General features: G+C 43.1%; 1 protein-coding gene and 1 pseudogene across 2 annotated transcripts; one reads left to right on the top strand and one right to left on the bottom strand.

The window, feature by feature from the left end:
* The first annotated feature begins 3222 nt into the window (after window positions 1-3222).
* On the top strand, window positions 3223-4417 carry LOC125554754 (adenylyl-sulfate kinase 3-like; annotated as a pseudogene).
* A 7283-nt stretch (window positions 4418-11700) lies between these two features.
* Window positions 11701-18019, bottom strand: LOC125551663 (splicing factor U2af large subunit A-like). Of its 2 annotated transcripts, none has more exons than XM_048714939.2 (11): window positions 17749-18019; window positions 16724-17046; window positions 15224-15325; window positions 14826-14896; window positions 13835-13908; window positions 13633-13674; window positions 13487-13546; window positions 12779-13399; window positions 12552-12690; window positions 12195-12262; window positions 11701-12104 (listed from the first exon to the last, which is right to left on the bottom strand). In XM_048714939.2, exons 1-11 carry the CDS (start codon window positions 17866-17868, stop codon window positions 11967-11969), a joined length of 1758 nt encoding a protein of 585 aa, XP_048570896.2. In that variant the 5' UTR covers window positions 17869-18019; the 3' UTR covers window positions 11701-11966. The 2 variants fall into 2 exon arrangements, with proteins under 2 accessions (XP_048570896.2, XP_087374288.1); XM_087518162.1 differs by having other exon boundaries at window positions 16724-17043; window positions 17749-18017.
* Window positions 18020-22089: the final 4070 nt, after the last annotated feature.

Raw genomic sequence — 22089 nt, 5'->3', positions numbered from 1 at the left:
TTACAAGGCTTCAACCTTACTCTTCTCATCTTCCTTTCCGTTTGATCATTCTTTTGTTACCGGAGTTCGTCATGAAGGTTCTACATGATGGTTCATCAAGGATTTAATTCTTTCTCGAAGTGTTCATCGAGATTCTTTTCAAAGGAGCTCAAGCTTTCTTCATCTTGCTATCCGGAGTACAATTTCTTTCTACCGTATCTTTGGAGGTGGTTTTACATCATTCTTGATAATTTGAGTTCATGATTCACATGTTATTAAGAATGAGGTGTTTTAAATCCATCAATCTCTTCTTTGGAGTTATCTTGGGTTATATTTCACCAAAGCCTTTCCTAAGGATTGTTGCCAGTTATGGTGTTTATAAATGACCCAAGTCATTCATTTATCCTCCCGGTGAAATAAGTTTCTCGTCTCCTTGTTGATATCAATCCAATCTATTGTTTTCCGTTAGCGGCAAGTTGTCACCTCATAATTTTGAGATGTCTTCTATTAGTCCATAACAAGCTTACTCTTTTCGTTGTTGATTTCCCAAAAACTTTGTTCAATCCTTCTTTTAAGGATGCCTTTCAAATTCTATTGTGGTAGAAGATGTCATTTTCTTCTCAACTCTTTCCTTTCCAACGATCCAACTTCTATTCTTTTGTTCCGGAGGCATTGTGTTATTGTTTTCGTCAAGTATCATCCCATCTCCTCAAGATCTTGTTCTATTTCTTCCATTTACAGTCGGAGTGCTGTCCAAATTATATCAGTCTTATTCCTTCACTATCTTGTTTAACCGGAGTGTTGTGTCTATCATTCCTCTTCTAACCGGAGTCTCATCCAAGTGCTTCCATGTTGCAAAGCTCATATTCCTTACCTTACATTCTCAACCGGAGTGTTGCGTATTTGATCTTTATCACTCCTTGTACATCTCGTGTCAACCGAGGTGCTTGCATCTACTTATTGTCCATTGTAACACTTTTTCTTGTGTCTTTCAACCTACAAGGTTCCCGTATGTTCCTTGTTCCTCTTTTCTAACGGAGTGTTTTCGACCTAGTTCATCTTCGTTGTATTCTTTTCTCAAAATGGCTTAACCTTTTCAAGGTTCTTTGGTTTCACTCGTTTGTCAAAGAAGCAACTTAGTCTTACCTCTTCTCTTTCCCTTCTGTTTCCCTCCGGTGCCATTCTAGATCTCGGGACGAGATCCTCTCGTAGTGGTGGAGTGTTGTAACGCCCCGAGACCGATGTGCCAGTTGTCGTCCAGTTATTCGCCGTCGTTGCCATGTCATTCGCTTGCGTGTTGCATCTTGTCATGTCATCATGTGCATTGCATCATCATGTTTTCAAAACTTGCATCCGTCCGGGTCTCCCCGTCCCTTCCGTTGTCCGTTCTGAGTCCAACCACACTTGCACGCGCCCGCGGCATGTCCGAAATAGTATTTTATAAGTGGCCAGAAAATGTTCTCGGAATGGGATGAAAGTTGGAGTGCGATGTTGTTTTGTTGTTAGTAGGCCGCCTGCCAAGTTTCATCGCATTCGGAGTCCGTTTGACGCCCCAACGGATAACTATAGCGGCAATATAGCTGGTCTTTTCGTCGGACGTTTTCGGTCTCCGGAAACCGTGCCGGGCTGCATCTCTCTCCTCTTCTCTCTTCTCAGACCTTTTCCTTCTGCACTACCTCTCACCGCCAGGCCCTACCTAACCTCTCTTGTCAGCCCGCGGACCTCCTCCCGCGCGCGTCCGAAGTTGTCCCGAACCCGACCCGGGCAGTCGTCACCGTTGGATCCGGATCATCCCCAAACGTCTACAAAACGTCACCGTTTTCTTATTTGGGCTTCCTAGCTATTTTATTCGCGTCCGTTCAATTGCGATCGTAGGGACGCGATAGCCCCTACCCAATTCCTAGTTGCTATTTATAGCAGATGAAACCCTAGTCCTAGCCTGTCCCATCCTTCCTTCCCTCGCGCCGCCGCCACTTTGTTTTCCTCGGGATCCCTCCCGATCCAGCCGAGCCGACCAACTCCCTCGTTTTCAGCTAGGGCCAACCATCTCCTTCCCTCGATCCACGAATCCAGCCACCTCCCGACCCACCAACTCATCGCCACCCTCAGCCGCCTCCGGATCGAGAGCAGGAGCTCTTCCCGAGTGAGAGTGCTCGCTCCAGCCGGCGACCACGAGCCGCAGCTCGCCGGAGCAGCACCAGGCCAGTCTGCGCCCCTCTCCTTCGTCTCACTCCTCTGCTCATCTCCCTCTCTCCCGGAGCTCTCAAATCCCCTCCTTTGCTTCTTATCGCAGGAACGAACAGCGCCGCCGCCCATGGAACTCCTCGCCGTGGCCATGGAGCCCCAAGTCCCGCCGCCCTGGATCACGTCTCCGGCAACCACGCTCCCTCAGCCGCCTCCCTCGCTCCAGCTCCGCCACCCAAGATGCGCCGTTGCCTGCCGCAGTCTCGGTCGTCGTCGTCTTCGAGGGTTCCTGACGAGGACGGCGCCCTCCTGTCCGTCTCGAGCGCGAAGTCCCTCGCCCGCACCTAGTTTCGTCGTTGTTGCTCTTCCGCAAGCCACCGCCGCGCCAAGTCCCTCGCCCCGCCGCCGTTTGCCACGCTCGCCGGAGCTCTGCTCCCAGCCGCCAGCGCCCCTGTTTAGTGCGAGCAGAACGAGCGCCTGCATCGATCGATCCAGCCGCGCGTTGACTCCCGCGTGGGTCGGATTCCTCTCCGCTGCATCGTCGCTTGGACCTCCCCTGCTCCGGCCCAGCGCGCCGCTAGAGCAGGCCAAGGCCCAGCTCCCTCTTCGCCCCAGCCACGCACAGGCCTCAAGGCCCAATGTGAGCAGCACCCTGGCTTTTCCTCTATTGGGCTAGCCGGATTCGGCCCGATATCTGTTTTTTTTTCAGTTCTGCGATTTAGTTACTATGAAAAAAAATGAGAAATGACATAAAAAATATCTATGTTTGCTGGAATGTCGTTTCCCAGCAACTCCCGGCACTCGGTATGCCTACTTTCTAGCACAAGTTATGCCAAAATTCACGGAAAATTTCGGCATGACCTTTGCTAAAAAGTGGACATATCAAGCGCCTGAAATTCATCGGAACGGAAATGAATCAACATTCCGGCATAACATAGGCCACTCGAATCATTTACCCTGCACATAATCATCATTTTCCAAATATGGCATGTCCAAAACATCACAAGTTATAATAGTGAACGGAGGGAGTATTAGACAGGCAGTCACAATCAACACTATATGCCAAACGTGATTATCTTTGGTAGCATTCTACAATACAAGATTTATCTTTTCAAGATTCTTACGAGCCTGAAATTACCAGGTATCGACAAGCTTCTGACCTCAACTATTGGGAAATTGACAAACATTCTTTGGCATGACTGTCCAATAGGGCAGTTTGAGAGGCAGAAATTGCTAAACCAGAAGGGTTGTGTTGTGTGGATAGCGGGGTTAAGTGGTTCAGGTATTTACGAGCTGATCAAGTCAGTCATACACTAAACTGTGAAGCCTCTAATATCTTTGTAAGATCTCAACATTATACTTCAGGCAAAAGCACACTAGCATGCACACTGGGTCACGAGCTGCACTCCAGAGGTCATTGACCTACATTCTAGACGGTGACAATCTGAGGCATGGGTTGAACCGAGACCTTTGTTTCAAAGCAAAGGACCTTGCTAAAAATATACGCAGAGTAGGTATGTTTGGTCCGTTGAGAAATCTCAATACTGTGATCATTTTTTTCCTTGCAATTATACCATTTCTAAATGTGTTTATGTCCATTTTTTTAGGAGAAGTAGCAAAACTGTTTGCAGATGCAGGTTTGATCTGCATTGCTAGCTTGATATCACCCTATAGAAGTGAACGAAGCGCTTGTCGTAAATTACTGAACAATTCTACATTCATTGAGGTATGTTTACACACACTGTACAACTCCTTCGAACCATCTGGTCAATCTTATTATTAAGGTAACCAGCATAGAGAAGTGTATTTCTATAGGTGTTTTTGAATGTCCCACTTGAAGTATGTGAAGCTAGGGATCCAAAAGGCTTGTACAAGCTTACCCGTGCTGGAAAAATTAAAGGTGAAAGAACCAACAGACTTCCCTTTTTTCTTATGTTTCGCAAATCTTACTTTTTAAATCATCCGTAGGGTTCACTGGAATTGATGATCCTTATGAACCACCTTCTGATTGTGAGGTTAGCGTAAATATTTGAACACCTAAATGTTATCAAAAGCAACATAGTAGTATTATTACCAGTTACTCTGTAAGACGTTCCTAGTTGTATGATGATGGGTATTAACTTCATTGATTGAGCCCTTTAACCGCTCATTGCAGATAGTGATAGAGTGCAAAGCTAGTGACTGCGCCACGCCTAAATCGATGGCTGATCAAGTTGTGTCATATCTCAAAGCAAATGGGTTCTTACAGGATTAGAGACGTATGCTATGGACAAAAACATTCTGGAAATTGGATTGCCAAGGGGTATGAATTTGAGGTAGTGTTTATATCTAGAAAGAGTGCTGATAGTATGGGAACGTATTGACATAATGATCGAATATGTACATCTTTATGATAAATTGAAATGTTTCGACCCAACAAGAATGACTCATGTGGCTGTGTGCATTGATCGATGGGAGGGGGAGGGGTACCCCACCTAAATTTTGTAAAGTTTTAAACACACACAAGAAAAACTTTCTATCTAAAGAATCCCTTGAATAAAGTGGATTCTTATCATTTGATCATCCCCTTCATATTTGACTAATTCTATATAAAAAAATGTGCTCCATATTTGGTACTCTCTCCATAAAGAAATATAAAGAAATATAAGAGCGTTTAGATCCCTAGTACCTAGCAGTGATTTCTATAGATATGCGCATGAGGATACCAAGAATTGACAGAGCCCTTGTAGTGTAAAAAATAAAACTGTAGATTAAGATATTTCATCGCATTTACTCAACCTTAGGATCTTTGAGGGACCACAGTCTACTTGAAATATTAGTGGAATACTCTATCATATGGAGATACCTTGGGGATGAGCAGCACCGGAGAAAATAATTTCATCTTCTGCCTTTGAGTTGGAATTATAGGAAACATCCATTTGCCATATTTCTGGAAGATGGATGTGCACTGACCATGAACAAGGATGCATGCAAACTTCTTTTAGGATTCAACTTTAAATTTTTCACCATCGCTTGGGTCAGTAAAATCCGGCAAAAAATCAAGAAAAAGTGAGAACAGTGTCTTGGAGCTCAGGGATGCATGTTTTACTATTTTTTTGCTGGTCAATGTTACCTGAAATCATTATGAGGTTCTAATAGGTTCGTCCTTGTAATCTGCAGGATATGATGAGGTGAAAGTGGTCACACTGACCATTAGTACCGGTTTGTAAGGGCCTTTAGTGCCGGTTATGGAACCGGCACTAAAGTTTCGGCACTAAAGGCCCCCCCCCCTTTAGACCAACCGGTACTAAAGGTTTTTTTTGAAAAAAAAAATTGAAAATTTTGGAAAAAAAATTTGAATTTTTTTTATTTTTAATTTTTCTGAATTATTTGATGATTTAGTCTCTAATCACCTCTCTTAACTGCTCAAGTGTGGATCACTCACGCTTAACTTTCAGGTTCTATTCTCCTTCGTTTTCGAGTCTGCACTTGTTGTTTTCCTGACAATAGTAAGATGTCAATCCTATTAACCCTCAGGAGTTTAGCTTGAGCATGAAGTCACACATTTCATCGTTTGAGTTTGAAACTATTATTCTAAAAAAACAGTAATTATTTAGTAACGCTAATATTTCTTGAATAAGTTTGACCACAGTTTGACCATAGTTTGACTAGATTTGACCAAAATTCAAAAAATTGAAATAATTATTTAGTAACACTAATATTCTTGAATAATTATGTAGTAACACTAATATTTCTTAAATAAGTAGTTTGACCATAGTTTGACCACAGTTTGACCATAGTTTGACCAGATTTGAACAAAATTCAAAAAAACTGAGATACTTATTTAGTAACACTAATATTATTGCGTAATTATTTAGTAACACTCTATATTTCTTGAATCAGTTGTTTGACCAGTTTGACAAGATTTAACCAAAATTCAAAAAAACATAAATTAGAGCATATCTTTTTTTCCTTTTACAATTTGTCATTTCAAAAATTGTCCTAAACCCTAAACCCGGGACTTAAAACGTCGGAAACTCTATGCTAAACAGTAAAAACTAAGGGTTTAGACCATAAAACCTAACCCTAAACGCTGAAATCTAAACCCTAACACTAAACGCTAAAAATGTCCAAAAACGTCTAAAACGCCCAAAAACTATATTTTCCCTTTGGAATTTTGTGATTTTAAAAAATTGTCGAAACGAAAAACTGGCTGTTTCAGCGGATCAATCTTTTTGTTCTGCAAATTTTGATATATTATATGTATTTTTCTGAATTATGATGATTTAGTTATGATTTTTTCAAGTTTGAAAATTGCCCTATAGTCCAGTTTGTGTCTCCAACCGGTACTATAGGTCAGACCCCTTTAGTACCGGTTCATGGCACGAACCGGTACTAAAGGTTAGACCTTTAGTACCGGTTCGTGCCACGAACCGGTACCAGAGGTGATCGTGGGGCCCCGGCCTGACGCCAGCCTGCCACCACCCCTTTAGTACCGGTTCGTGCCACGAACTGGTACTAAAGGTTCAACACGAACCGGCATTAATGCAAATCCGTTCGAACCGGCACTAATGGTACCATTAGTATCGGCTCAAATACAAACCGGCACTAATGTGCTTCACGTTTGACCCTTTTTCTACTAGTGCACGATTGTTGGCATGGCTAAAAACCAAACATAATTGTGAGTAGTTCAGTTGAAACCGACAGTAGAGTATATTCAAGATTAAAAAACTGAAGGTTTTTTTTTACGAAATGCTAACGGTGCAGCTTTTCATTGTATTAGTAAGAGCATCTATAGCAGACCCCGTATAAGTGGTCAAACATGTAAAATAACCGCTTTTAACAGTTTCAGTTGAAAAAACGGACCGAAACAGACCCCTTAAAATCGTCTGATAATTAAAAAAAATTACATGACCCTGTGAATGCAAACCCGATATCCTTCAATCTTCAGTTTTGAGGGCAATTTTGCTAGGGCCCTGAATAGCGGTCAACGTTGACAGTTGAGGAATCTCAGCTCCCGCCAATGCCTTGAAGCTCGCCCCTGCAGCGATCGCACCGCCGCCGCCTGTCCGCCCGGCCGTCGCCCATCGATGTGAGCTAGCTAGTTAGCTACGACCGCACTAGCTGAATCGATCCGGGCAAGCTAGCTAGCTACGGCCGCGTAGCTAGCTGAATCGATGCCAGCAAGCTAGCTAGCTAGCGACAAGCAAGCAAGCTAGCTGAGTCCGGCCGTCGCCCCCGTCGTGGCCGTCCCGCGTCTCCCTCGTCCGTCCGTCCGCTGGCCTCCGTTCTGGCCGTGTCTTCCTCGTCTACACGTATGTCGGCAGTCGATTTCAAATTGGCATGAGGAAGAGAAAGAGGAAGAGGTATATTCGAAGAATATTCTTTTTTACGCATTGATTATACGGGGTCTGTTCGGCCGCCACCCGCGCCAGCCCGTAAAACAAGTTTTCTGTGAGCTGTAAAAGCGATATAAGGGTCCGCGATATAAGGGGTCTGCTAGAGATGCTCTAAAAAGGGTGTATTACATCAAGATCTGTTAGCCCCCTACTATCACCTCACACTGTGTGGAAATTAATGGATTAGTCTGGCTCTCTTGGTTTAGAGATCAAACTCGCAACCGTTGGGCAGTCCAGTACTTAGAGATGCAAGACCAAAGAGATGGATCTCCCCTACCTACCTTCCCCTGGCTCCAACTCTTTCCCCTCCCACAAGAACTCTGATCTTGGCCTTTTCTTTTCAACGCTGTCATCGACAGTCTCGATTTGCGAGAGGTTTCCATGATTGGAAGACAATTCACTTGGGCGAACAGTCTTTCGGAACCGACATACGAGAAACTAGATCGCGTTTTAATGGATACCGACTGGGAATCTAAATTTCCTATGGTGTATGTTCATGCTCTATCTTGTATCGAGGCCATATCAGACCACACACCAATTCTTCTAACTACTGGTTTGCCACGACCACAGCATAGAAGCAAGTTCAAGTTCGAACTTGGTTGGTTGCTCCGAGATGGCTTTCATGACATGGTCAAGAAGGTATGGGAGAAACCGGTGGCCGGGCATACCCCAATACACAAATGGAATAACAAAATGCGTGCATTACGTAAATTCCTTGGTGGTTGGGCTAGGCATACAGTTGGTATCCTCAAAAAGGAGAAGCTTCATCTTTCATATAGTATTGATGAATTAGAAGCTTTGGCAGAGGTTAGGCCATTATCTGAGCATGAAATTGAGATCAAGAGTCAATCGAATGCACAGATAGCTAGCATGCTGCGTGAAGAGGAACTCAAATGGTACCAACACTCTAACTCTCAATTTATCCTGAAAGGTGATTCAAATACTAGATATTTCCATGGCGTCGCCAATGGCAGACACCGGAAGAAACTTATTCATTCACTTCAACAGGATGAGGGCACAATTGAGGGACATGAGCAACTTAAATCTTGTATCACTAATTATTATAAAAATTTGTTCAGAGCCCCAGAGGAAGGAAACTTCTGGATGGATGAGTCTCGAACAGATGACATCCCTCAGGTCTCTGATGAGGAAAACAACCTTCTAACAGCACCGTACTCCGAGGAGGAAGTTAGAAAGGCAGTTTTCCTAATGGAGCACAACAAAGCCCTGGGTCCGCATGGTTTTCCCACAGAGTTCTATCAGAACTTCTGGGAAGTCATCAAACCAGATCTCCTCCTCTTGTTTAGCTATCTACATGTTGGCCAACTAGATTCGTTTCGCTTAAACTTCGGTGAGATTATTTTATTACCTAAGGTTAATGAGGCTGAAAGGATACAACAATATAGACCTATTTGCCTCCTTAATGTTAGTTTTAAAATATTCACGAAGGTTGCAACTATTAGGCTGAATTCGGTTGCTAAACATGCGGTTCGTCCTTCACAGACAACTTTTATGCAAGGTAGACACATCCTAGATGGAGTTATCCTTCATGAAATTGTCCATGAATTACATCGAAAAAAGTTGAATGGGGTCGTACTTAAAATAGACTTTGAAAAAGCTTATGACAAAGTCAAATGGCCCTTTCTTCAACAAACTCTCAGAATGAAAGGATTTTCTACAGAGTGGCGCGCAATGATCCATAGCTTCGTTTCAGGAGGCAGTGTTGCCATTAAGGTCAATGATGACCTTGGCCACTATTTTTAAACGAAGAAGGGGTTGTGAGAAGGTGACTCGATATCGCCCATGCTATTCAATATAGTGGCGGATATGCTAGCAGTCATGATTGAGTGCCAAGGCTGATGAACAAATTGATGGGGTAGTAAATCATCTAGTTGATGGTGGCCTCTCCATACTTCAGTATGCCGATGATACAATTCTCTTCATGGATCATGACATCGAGAAAACGAGAAATCTGAAATTAATTTTATCAGCATTCGAGCAACTCTCAGGTCTTAAGATCAATTTTCATAAAAGTGAATTGTTTTGTTTTGGCGAGGCCCAAGACGAGGCTCACTTGTACGCCTACCTGTTCGGATGCGGGTTGGGCCAGTTTCTGATCACATATTTGGGGATACCGATACATTATCGGGGACTAGCAAATGTTGAATGGAAACACGTCGAGGAGAGGCTGCAAAAAAGACTTAGCAGTTGGAAAGGTAAGTTGCTGTCTCTAGGAGGAAGATTGGTCCTAATAAATTCAATACTAAGTAATACGGTACTATATATGATCTCCTTCTTCTAGTTGCCAAAAGAAGTTTTACATAGATTGGATTATTTCCGATCAAGATTCTTTTGGCAAGGAGATAATGAGAAAAAGAAATATCGATTGGCTAAATGGAGTGTGGTTTGCCGTCCCAAAGACCAAGGCGGGTTGGGCATTGATGACCTTGAGGTTAAGAATAGGTCCGTACTCGGTAAATGGTTGTTTAAATTACTAACGGAAGATGATGTATGGCAAACCCTCCTCAGACGGAAATATGTGGGCTCCAAGGCAGTATCCCAAGTACATTGGAAGCCTGGGGATTCTCACTTTTGGGTGGGTCTAATGGCTACGAAGAAATATTTCTTTTGCTATGGATCTTTCTCGATTAAGGATGGCTCGGAAATTAGATACTGGGAGGCTAGGAAATGCCACTCTTCGGGAACAATATCCGACTCTATACAACATTGTACGTCACAAGGGTGATACTATCGCCACGGTAATGGAATCATTTCCCCCAAATGTGACATTCAGAAGGGATTTATTTGGACCCAGACTACAATCGTGGAACATTCTGCTCTAGCGGTTGTCCATAGTGCAATTGTCACATGGGTCCGATGTATTCCGATGAAACCTACATGGGAATGGACAGTTCTCAGTGGAGTCTATGTATAGAGCGTTAATCCAGTCTGATGTGCCAGTTGATAATAATAAGAAGATCTGGAAGATAAAGATACCACTTAATAATAAAATCTTCACATGGTATCTTCGTCGCGGAGTCATTCTTACTAAAGATAACCTTATTAAAAGGAATTGGCATGAAAGTCCGCAGTGTGTCTTTTGTCACCACGATAAGACAATAAAACATTTATTCTTCCAATGCAAATTGGCTCGTTCTATATGATCAGTCACCCAAATAGCTTCTAGCTTGTATTCTCCTTGTAGTGTTGCTAATGTATTTGGCAACTGGCTACATGGGATTGATCACAGGTTTAGAATCCTTCTCAGGGTGGGAGCGCTTGCCATTATTAGGTCTCTTTGCCTCTGTAGAAATGACAAGGTTTTTAACGATAAAAATACTTTTTTTATGCAGGTTATCTACAGATGTACTGGGATTCTTCGTTTATGATCCTCTCTACAACGTTGGAGAATCGAGACCTGTTTATGGAGGTGTGTGCATGATTGGAGGCTATGGCGAGGGATACTTTTACCCAATATGGGTGACAGCATGATCTTAGGATTGCTCCCCTTCCGCTTTAGGCGTTATACGGATACTGCATGTTTTCCTTGTATTTTGTCTTTTAATTATTTTTCATTTGAATGAGAGGACATTGTTTGATGTGTGCATCTTAGCTATGCAGAAACCAGATGTAATGCTTAAATCATTTAAGTAATAAAGCGCCTCTTTTCAAAAAATTCATGTGATCCTTGTAATCGCTACCTGTAATTGCGATTGGAGAATGTACATCGAGTATTTGTGCTACCTAACCATCGGCAATGCTACACTATCCCTATGTTATCATCTTGTATCAGAGACCAACCCACCCCTCTTCACCGGCCCCAATCTAGCGCAAATTCATGGAGACACAGAGTCTCCGACAAGCGCGTGCATCTGCCATGGATCCGGCAGTGAAGGCATTCCTCGACAAGCTGGAAACGATCCTCTACACCAACACCAAGGCCCAGTAAGTAACGCAGGCGAAGATAGCTCCAGCCGCTGCAGTAAGACGGAGCAAAAGATCTATTTTCAAATCTTTTTTGCAACACCCAATGTCTAATTTATTGTCTTGCCTGGTAGCCTCCTTGAATAATTTGAAACAAAGTGGTAACCTTTTTAAAGGATTGGAACTGATGAACAAAGTGACCAAATATAACCACATAACCATGTCACAGGTCCAGTAATAATTTGAAACATGCCTACAATCCTTTAATAGCATAATATCAGTCATTATATATCCTTTCCCACATCCAGTAAGGGGAAGATACCAGCACTGATCAAGTTTGGATACAGTACTTGTAGGCAAGGGCAGCAGCGGTAGATGTACATGACAAATAAAATTATACCATATATCGAGCAGACGGTTCCACAAACAGATTAAAAAAGGATTCAATTTGAAAACTAAGCAAACGCATGGTACGGGTGACAACTGAGCAGAGGACTTCATCTAATCATCATAATCTCCATCAGCAAACTTGTTTTCAGGGTAGAACACGGCCACCACCTGGTTCCCGCCAAACTTCCTGCCATGCATCCCGACCTTCGCCTTGGTCGAGCCGTCGATATCTGCATATTCCAGAAACACCTGCAACACGGACAACAAAGTCCATGGATCAAAATAATTTTGTTCCTGCTCAACACATCAGTAATGAGTATGATCAAAATCAGAACTCACCTTTCCAACTCCAGGAACAGCAGCGCCGCTGGGGTCAGGTCGTGGGATGACAGCTTTAACCAAGTTACCTGTCCAAGTGTTAGTGAGTACATACATAAACAAGAAATACATGATATATGATCAATCATATCCAATTGAAAAAGAATAGTGTGTCTTCTGTAGGTTAAGCCCGATTGCCAATATTGCATGGGGTTGGACTACAAAAGACTCTGCAATGGCATTTATGTGGACTACAAAAAAGACACACAAAAAGACAACACACAAAACAAAACAAGTTCAGTAACTGAACACAATGATTACAGAATGCAAGGGTTCAAAACAAGATGAAGGCAAGTCCATGGATTTCATTTTGTTTACCATATTTGCGCCCTTCTTCCCTCATATCTTCCAAAATATCCTCATATTCCTCATCATCTCTCAGTTCATCTGCTGAAACCACCTGGGTCAGGCATACCACCTTTGTCGGTAGAGCGCCTCCAACTTGTAGCACGAGTTTCTGTCAGAAAGCAACGGTCAAAATTTGGAAGGGAAATATAAACTCACTGTCATTTTGTAAAATATATATTTTGAACAGCTGAGTGTACCTGCATCTGCACTTGTTGTTGTGCGTGCAACAGGATGGTTTCTTGCTCTGGCCTTGGTTGAGAAGTGCCTTGATTTGCTCGCCTAACAGTGAGGGTCTTGTCTCCCATCTTGATACCATTCAGGGCAGCACAGGCAATGTCGGTGACATTAAGATCCTGGTATACACAGAAGGCATATCCTTTCGAGTTGCCTGTCTCCCTATCCTTCACAAGATCAAATCCTCGCAACGGTCCAAAGGATTCAAGCAACTCCCGCACTTGAGCCTCGGTGAAGTAGTACGGGAGGCCACCCACAAAGATGCGATCAGGGCCTTCTAAACCTCCAGCTGAGCCAGGTGTCAAGCCAACAGCACCAAGATTGAGATTAGGGTTTGGCTGGCTTGGACCCAGTGCAGCAGCCAGGGAAGGATTATAGTCTGTTGGCCTTCTAACTTTCACCGGTGCTCCCTCAAACATTATACCATCTAAGGCCATTGCATTGCTTGCTTCCTCCACAGACCTCATCTCCACAAAAGCAAATTTCTTGTCATGGTTTATGTATACATTAAGAACAGCATCACCAGGACCAGCTGTGTTTCCTCCAATAGCAGCCATAACTTGATTGAAGTATATAGCAACTGTCTGCAGAAAGAATACAAAATTAATACAAAGCCCAGACCAAAAAAGCATAGGCCGTCAAGAAAACAAACAAGTTAACCAGGTAATTACCTGCTCATTGGCAGTTGGTGGAAGTCCACCAACATAAACACGCCTAGCATGCCGGGTAGCCTAGGATAAGGGTGATTAACCATGACGTTATATCACGGAACAAAACTAAAATATGATGGAGACAAGCAATAAGAAAAGTCATATACCTGTTGTGTCATGGCCTGTGGTTGCATAACTAGAGGATTGAACTGATGCAAATAGAAGAAAAAAAATTATGAGTAGAAACATATCAAATACTAGAGTTTGGTTCATTCTGTCAACACCAGAAAAGTAACAAACCAGGGTGAATCAGATTGCCTGGTGGTGAGTTGGTGACAGAACCCAATCTAAAAGGAAAATAGTAGTCACCTGCGTAGGAGCAGTGAAATTAAACATGTTTGGAAGCATCCCAGTAATAAGAGGGGCAACTGCGGGCAGCTGACCTGCAATTCATCAAAGGAGCCTTACAGATATACATGTGATTATCATGGAAATCCACACTAATCTAGCATAGATCCATTTCAGATAAAAATACATGGAGAATGGACACATGTTCAAGGAGACAAAGGACTAACAGCAATAATTATGGAACAGCCATAAGGTAATACTGATTATCAGTTGAAGGCGAACAAGATATCAAACCAGTTGTTTTCTCCTTGTACAATAAGCTACAGTAGTCCGCTTTTTCCATTGGTTTATAATGGGCAAAGTGGTCCAAGATTGCTTTCCTACCCAATATGAAAACACAACAAACAAACAAACAAAGACACAAAAACCAAGAACAGCAAAAGAAGAGTCACTCACTTCCGTATAAAACGTGGAATAAAATGCAAATTTACAAGTCTTCTCTGTAAGAAAATATCATTCCCACAACAATCATTACCAAGCCTTCCAAAGCATCCACTGCTACTAAACTGTAGGGCTCCAGTTCTCAGAATGGGCCAATTCCCATAGCTCAGTCAATTTCTGGTGACAAGCCAAAGAGGAAAGTTGCCAGACTTCTCGTAGACAATCGCAAGCAAAAGCTAAATCTTCAATAATTTGTTCGATTGTGAACCAACAAATTTATGAACTGGAACGTGCTACCATTTTCTGAAATAAATGATGATCCGCATTTATAGGAACAATAATTTGCATTCTGGCTGTTTAGTACAAGTTCATGGCAATGCATGTGGATAGATATTGCAGTGAAAATGAACGGATGTACATAGTCATTCCAGAAGCTGCTATTTGTAAATATATAATTGTGCATAACAGCTGATTAGCAGTTCCTTAACAGATCATCTTTTTTAGTCCTAACCATAGAAACATATACGTGTAAAAATGCAAACTAGAAACATCAGTATTGTTTGACACATACCTGGGGTCGTGCCAGGAGTAACCATAGGAATGGATTGCAATGGTCCCTGGTCAAATCCGCTCACCCGCTTGCTGTTTCAGTGCGGCAGGCAGTTATATAAGTAGTTCAACAAGCAGGAAATAGCAGACTAGAGAAATACAATAGAACCAGCATAAGGTATATAACAAATAACATATCATGCAGGAAAGATTTGCATCAGATAAACAATGTATTAGCAGTTGACATCCAAGCAGAAAGCACGAAACCAATGCATGGATTTTTTAAGTGCAAACAATGAAAGAACAGCATACGAGAATAGTATCTGTGACGGATCTCGAAAGGAATGGTGATTTGTCTTCCTCAGAATGCTGACATGTTAAACGTAGATAATAAACCTTTGGAAGAGATTCAACACATACCTCTTTGAACGAGAACGCGAACGAGATCTGGATCTGCGTTCACGACCCTTAGAACAGGAACGGGAGCGATGCCTGCGATGGCCATCTCTGTCACGGTCTCTTCTGCATTACCAGTTTATCTCAGAATACATTAGATTTCATAGAATTAGTAGTACAGGTTTTTTGTATAAAAGATGATGTTACCAAGGCAGGATGAGTATATGGAGGATACTAGATTAGTATTCTACTGTGATAACAAAACATTTCTCCAGAAAACATGACTTGGCTATTTCTGTCCCAAAAAAAACAATTGATTAACAGAGCCTTCATTTTAGCAAAGGAAAACAGATTTTACAAAATTCAACACCATCCACACAAAGGTTACAATAAACCTTTAGCAAGTAGCCACTCACAAAGGAACAACATTAAAAGCAAACCTCGCGCCAAGTTAAGCATATTCCCTGAGTACTTTGAAAGATGTCAATTTGGACTTCACTCTCCAAAACACTACTCTACAACTCATTTCTATCGTGAAATTTTATAGAACCCAGCAAGATTATGTATTATGAGTAAGTTCTTTTTTAGACAAATTTGCACATGTGTTGTGAACCTGTAATCACAATGGGATAACTACTGCGCTGAAGATAGCCAGACAGCATGACTGCGAGAGGTTTAGATTGGTTCTTTCTTACTTCTCCCAAACAAAGGTGACATAACATCTTATATACTCCCTCCGTTCCTAAATATTTGTCTTTTTAGAGATTTCAAATGGACTACCACATACGGATGTATATAGACATAATTAGAGTGTAGATTCACTCATTTTGCTTCGTATGTAATCACTTGTTGAAATAAAGACAAATATTTAGGAATGGAGGGAGTAACATACTGCAGGACCTTATACATAACTAAATAAGAATTCTAAAGTATTAGCCCTATCAACATAATCTTATATAAACAAAACCCATAAGTCATTAAACAGCCATTTTGCTGTGCATGCGAGCATGCACATCAGCAAAATTGCTGTAGCTGCTGGATTTGCTAGATTGGTCCACGTCTGATCTGGACATGAGAGCATCTCTAACGCAACATACATTAATTCGTGCACTCTTAATTCGTTGAAATGGTGATCCCACTTGTTGAAATCTCTAAAAAGACAAATATTTAGGAACGGAGGGAGTATTTTTCTAGCCAATATTGGACAAAACATAAACAAGCAAACCCTTGACCAAATACTTGGTAGGATGAACTTGGGCTCAAACAAAGCATACCCAGAGGCCTGGACACCTATAATGCTAGAATTCCTATATACACCATAGACCATAATCAAAAAGTATCTTCAAAACAAACACCTAAAAAGGCGACATGAGGGCAAGCAAATTTTACATCATGGAAAATTTCAAAAGATTAAAAGCCTCTTGAGTAACAGAGACGGATGCTTTTCAACGTAGTTACCTAGAGCTCAGAAATAGGCATGGTGGAACTAACATAACTAAATCCATGGAAGTTTAGACATGGTACCTTTCAACATCACGTTCACGGCTGCGATGACGATCATGGTCATCAGAATGGCCACGGTGCTCCCTTTTTTCACTTCTTTCACGGTGCTCCCTTTTTTCACTTCTTTCATGGTACTCCCTTTTTTCACTTCTTTCACGGTGCTCCCTATGGTAGCGGTCGTGTTCCCGGTCCCGGTCACCCCGATCCCTCTCCCTGTCCTTATCCCGGCCCCTTTCTCTATCTCTTCCATGTTCTCTATCACGCTCCTTGTCCTTGTCCTTCTCTCGTCCTCTGTCCCTCTCTCTAGATTTTGAGGACCTTCCCTCATGTGGCTGTACCTCCTGCTGGGGACAAAAGGAAGATATTAGTTAGATTTCTTGTACTACCTCCGTAAACTAATATAAGAGCGTTTAGATCCACTATCTTTAGTGATCTAAACGCTCTTATATTAGTTTACAGAGGGAGTAGAATATAAGAATGATATTCTTTCATCAACGACGATATGATCACCATACATGAAGGAACAAAATACTTACTATTTAAAGCCATCAATGGACCACTTGAAGACATTATTCAAACAAGCAACAAAGGAATACACCCACAAATTGTCTTTAAGGCAGAATCCAGAACTTGTACATAGATCTTCACAGCTAATAAGATAATAAAGTTTAACAAAGCATGTGATTATGAGTTCAATGCACCAAGGGATGACATACAAGTAGCTTAACAAAAACAATTTGAGGGAAGCAACAGAATAAAGTGCAGCAAGACGTATACATCAGAAACGTAATCCCACATCAATAGTGAGCCGCAGCAGTTTCAAAAAGTAGCCGCTCCCACATGCCCACGAATATGACACCAATCAAAACAAAACCGACCCTAACAACCGAGAATCCCCGCGCCCAGATAGGCGTGCACACATCTCCGCAGATCAACACATCTGCGCAGCCAAAGAAGCACTAGTCTGCATGTACCTCGCACAAGCTGGACATGACCCACGGTTCAGCTAGACCGCTACTCGGATCAAGTGGATCAGAGGAATGCACCTGGGAGCGGCCGTCGGGTTGGTCGGAGAAACCGGAGGGCTTGGTCGGCGGGGCACCTCCGGTGACGGCGGCGGCGGCGGGGTCGCCGTTGCCCTCGTAGCGCTCCTCGTACTCGGCCATGCGGCGCGACAGCTGCAGCGGCAGCGGCGAGTCCGTGGGGTGGCGATGGCCTGCTCGGTCGGTTCGTTCTAGGGTTTGGCTGGTTCGCCGGTTGGAGGAAAACCAGGTCGGAACAGGTTGAGCACGGGACGGGAGAAGCGGGTAAATTTTATATATTGCCTGTGTTGGCTGACATGCGGGGCCAATATTCTTTTTTCTTTGAGGTTGGGGCCAAGATTCAGATGGGTGTGTTTGAGTCCAGGTCCGGAGTCCCATCTACATCTACATACGCCCACCTATTGTAGGCGAGAGTTACACACGAGTGAGGCCATGCGCCACTTTTATCTCTTGAATCCTTATCATCACAGCCAAGTTTTGCTGCCGCGTTTTCCCTACGGGCCAAGGCCACCCACGAGCTACGACCGACGAAAGGGAGAGATGGTGGCATTGCAATGTGAAGCAGACGAGCGGTGCCGCAGGAAATCTCCGGCATGTGTGGCCATGCGGGGCACTGCTATGCCCCGTCCTAGCCATGAGAGTTGCTCCGAGCGGCATAACACCTCTGCTACAACCAGTTCGTCTGATGTTGTAGCAGGGGGCTAGTCTGATGTTGTAACAGGCGTAGCCCCCTGCTACAACTGATGCCACCGCTACTGGAGCTATGTGAGACCGGCCATCGTGACCTTCCATGCCGAAAGCTGCAATAACCTTTACATAGCCGGAACCCGTGGCGCCAAAAGTTGCAAACACTGCCGGGAAAGCTGCAACCACCGCCCAATTTTGCATTTTTTGCTACCATCGTTTATTTTTTTGCTGGAACCAGCACAATTTTTTGCTACAAGTCATTTTTGGGTATGCTGAAACCAGCCTCCATTTTTTTGTAATTTTTGCTACCACTGGCCTTTTAGTTTGCTAGAAAGAGCTTCATTTTTTGCTACCACCGCGTTTTTGATTTTGCTAGAACAGCGCCCAATTGCATGTTTTTTCCTACCACTTTTTTTTGGTTTGCTGGAACCAGTGCCATGTTTTGCTACCACCATCGTTTTGGATGCGAACCATGGCATCATCACCATTGCTGCAACCAACAATCGTAGAAGTTACGTCCGGCGAGATTTTTTGCTACAGCGGCAAGAGTTGGCGGTGGTGGAGCTGCCACTGTCAATGGGTAGGGCTACACGGGGTCAAACAACAAGGAAGATTGATGGCAGGGGCAGCGTTGTTCGATAACCTGTGAGCTGGGGCGGCACGTCTCTACTTGTTTCTCCCTTTTTCCCGTGCGAGTGGGGGAGATGACGTAGGGGCGAAGAAAAGACAGAGAAAAGGGAACGATGCGATTGAGCGACTCTATACGAGCGCATTCAACGGCACGCGAGCGGCCAGCCGAATTTTGGGTCGGCGCACCGACGCCTAGCACTCGCATAAGACTTTTACATTATGGTAGAGACCCACACGCATGAGATGAGTCTGTTTCACACGGAAGTTGCCAGTGAATGAAGTAACTACTTCTCAAAAAAAGTGAATGAAGTAACTAATCGAAGGTGTTTCAAAAGGAATTAATCGGAGATTTGTCTAAAAAACACTAATTGGAGATTTTCCCTAAGAAAACATTAATCAGAGATTCGTCTAAAAAAACTAATCGAAGGTTACCCCTTGCGTGAAGCGCGGATGGATTTTATTGGGGGGTTTAGTTTTTGTCGGTTTTTCGTATCTTTGGGCTTTTAGTTTCTTGGTTTTTTTGTTTCTTTTATATTTTTTTGATTTTTCTCCATCAGACCATGAAGCACAATAATGTTACGCGTGAAGCATTGTTTTGCTCCTATGTATCTGAAACACAACTATGCTTTTCGAAAAAAGTAAAGCATAGGAGTGTTTCTCTTAAGTGAAGCACAATTGTGCTTCTCCGTGAAAGCAGAACTGTGTGTCATTGGAAAAAGTTCGTTGAAACCTATAAACATGGGGTCTAGTTTTCAATATATCAATGCGAGAGCACATCGATGAAAACGGTTCATGGTTTGGACACACGGTTTGGGAGATAAATCATTTTGAAAATTTAAAATGAAGAAAAAAGTCAAACAAACAACCTCCCATCCTCCACGCGGGGGTGAGAAACTTCATCAAACTCTCTGATTGCAACAAGTGGCGCGTATGTGATGCACCACTTGTCAGCACCAGTGAAGGTGAGAGTTACATTTGAAAATAGTACCACTAATCAGTAATTTTGAAGTATCGACTTTTGCTTGCCCTCTTGTAAGAGTGGTTGTGTATCCCTAAGTATAAGGGTGATGTAACCTAGCAATATGTATTTTTCTCAATTGGAGAACCAAGGTTTATTGAACTAGAAGGAGTTCTCACAACAGACAAAGCCACTGGTACCTACACATAGAACACAAAACAAACTTGCCCCCAACACGTCAAGAAGATTGTCAAGCTTCTTGTCTTGCTAGTTACAAGATTGAATTCCATAGGATAATGATAGTTGACTAGACCATAATGGCGCGCGTTGCAGTGCCCGTCTATTTTTTCTATAGAATGATAGGAATTTTTCTTACATGAAACATTTAAGTTAAATGTGTATAAACTTTCTTCATGTCATGTTTGTATAGTCACCCAATATTTCGCGAGTGATATGCATGAAGTGCCCACCTTGCTTAAGCCCATCTCGAAAACAAAAGGTAGACATATTTAAACCGTACAAATCAATAGTTGGGATTAAAATTCCTTGCTCTTAGTAGGATGCCACAACTTTCTTTATGGTATGACTTGCATCCTAATAGCATAAAGCAAAGCACATTCACTCATAGTTGTAGGATCGAAAGCATCTCTAGAGGGGGTGATTAGACTACTTGACCAAATAAAAATCTAGCCTTTTCCCAATTTTAAGTCTTGGCAGATATTAGCAACTTATCACAAGTCAAGCAATCAACCTACACATGCAATTCTAAGAGTATAGCAGCGGAATGTAAATCATTGCATATGAAGGTAAAGGGGAGCAGTTTAGAGGGAGCAAACGCAGTGTAGACACAGAGATTTTGACGTGGTTCCGATAGGTGGTGCTATTGTACATCCACGTTGATGGAGACTTCAACCCACGAAGGGTAACAGCTGCGCGAGTCCACGGAGGACTCCACCCATGAAGGGTCCACGAAGAAGCAACCTTGTCTATCCCACCATGGCCATCGCCCACGAAGGACTTGCCTCACTTCGGTAGATCTTCACGAAGTAGGCGATCTCCTTGCCCTTACAAACTCCTTGGTTCAACTCCACAATCTTGACGGAGGCTCCCAAGTGACACCTAACCAATCTAGGAGACACCACTCTCCAAAAGGTAATAGATGGTGTGTTGATGATGAACTCCTTGCTCTTGTGCTTCAAATGATAGTATCCACAACACTCAACTCTCTCTCCCACAGATTTGGATATGGTTGAAAGATGATTTGAGTGGAAAGCAACTTTGGGAAGGCTAGAGATCAAGATTCTTGTGGTTGGATTGGAATATCTTGGTCTCAACACATGAGTAGGTGGTTCTCTCTCAAAAAATGAATGCTGAAAGTGTAGGCACGTTCTGATGGCTCTCTGCACAAATGGAGGATGGGTGGAGGGGTATATTGTAACGCCCTCTATGCAGCTATAGCTCCCACGTGTCGAGGCACGACTTAGAGACATAACCGCATTGAAAGCAATGTCGCAAGTCAGGCAATCATTACAACATCCCATGTAATATATAATAAAAGGGGGAGGTACATAGTTGGCTTACACTCGCCACGTCACATCAAAGTACATAAATAACATCCATCATACAAGCACTCATGGCCCGACTACGATGCCAAAATAGAAGAAAAACCCAACATGCGACAAGGCCCTGAATCAAACCCCAACTAGGCACCACTACTGATCATCGGGAAAGGAAACATAATAACGCTGAGAGTCCTCGTCGAACTCCCACTTGAGCTCGTACTTGTCACCTCGAGCGAAATCACCTGGACCTGCATCTGGAGTTATAGTATCTGTGAGCCACGGGGACTCAGCAATCTCGCACCCTCGCGATCAAGACTATTTAAGCTTATAGGAAGGATAAGGCAAATATATGTGGAGCTGCAGCAAGCGACTAGCATATATGGTGGCTATCTTATACGCAAAAGAGAGCGAGAAGAGGGGGCAAAGCACGAGCGATAATCTAGAGGAACAACCTGCGCAAGCATTACTCCAACACCGTGTCCACTTCCCGGACTCCGCCGAGAAGAG

The sequence above is a fragment of the Triticum urartu genome, chromosome 4A (genome assembly GCF_056163025.1).
Source record: "Triticum urartu cultivar PI428250 chromosome 4A, HENAU_Tu73, whole genome shotgun sequence".
Lineage (NCBI taxonomy): Eukaryota > Viridiplantae > Streptophyta > Magnoliopsida > Poales > Poaceae > Triticum > Triticum urartu.
Note: the sequence above shows the minus strand (reverse complement) of the source record. Positions and strands in the feature narration are given on the sequence as shown.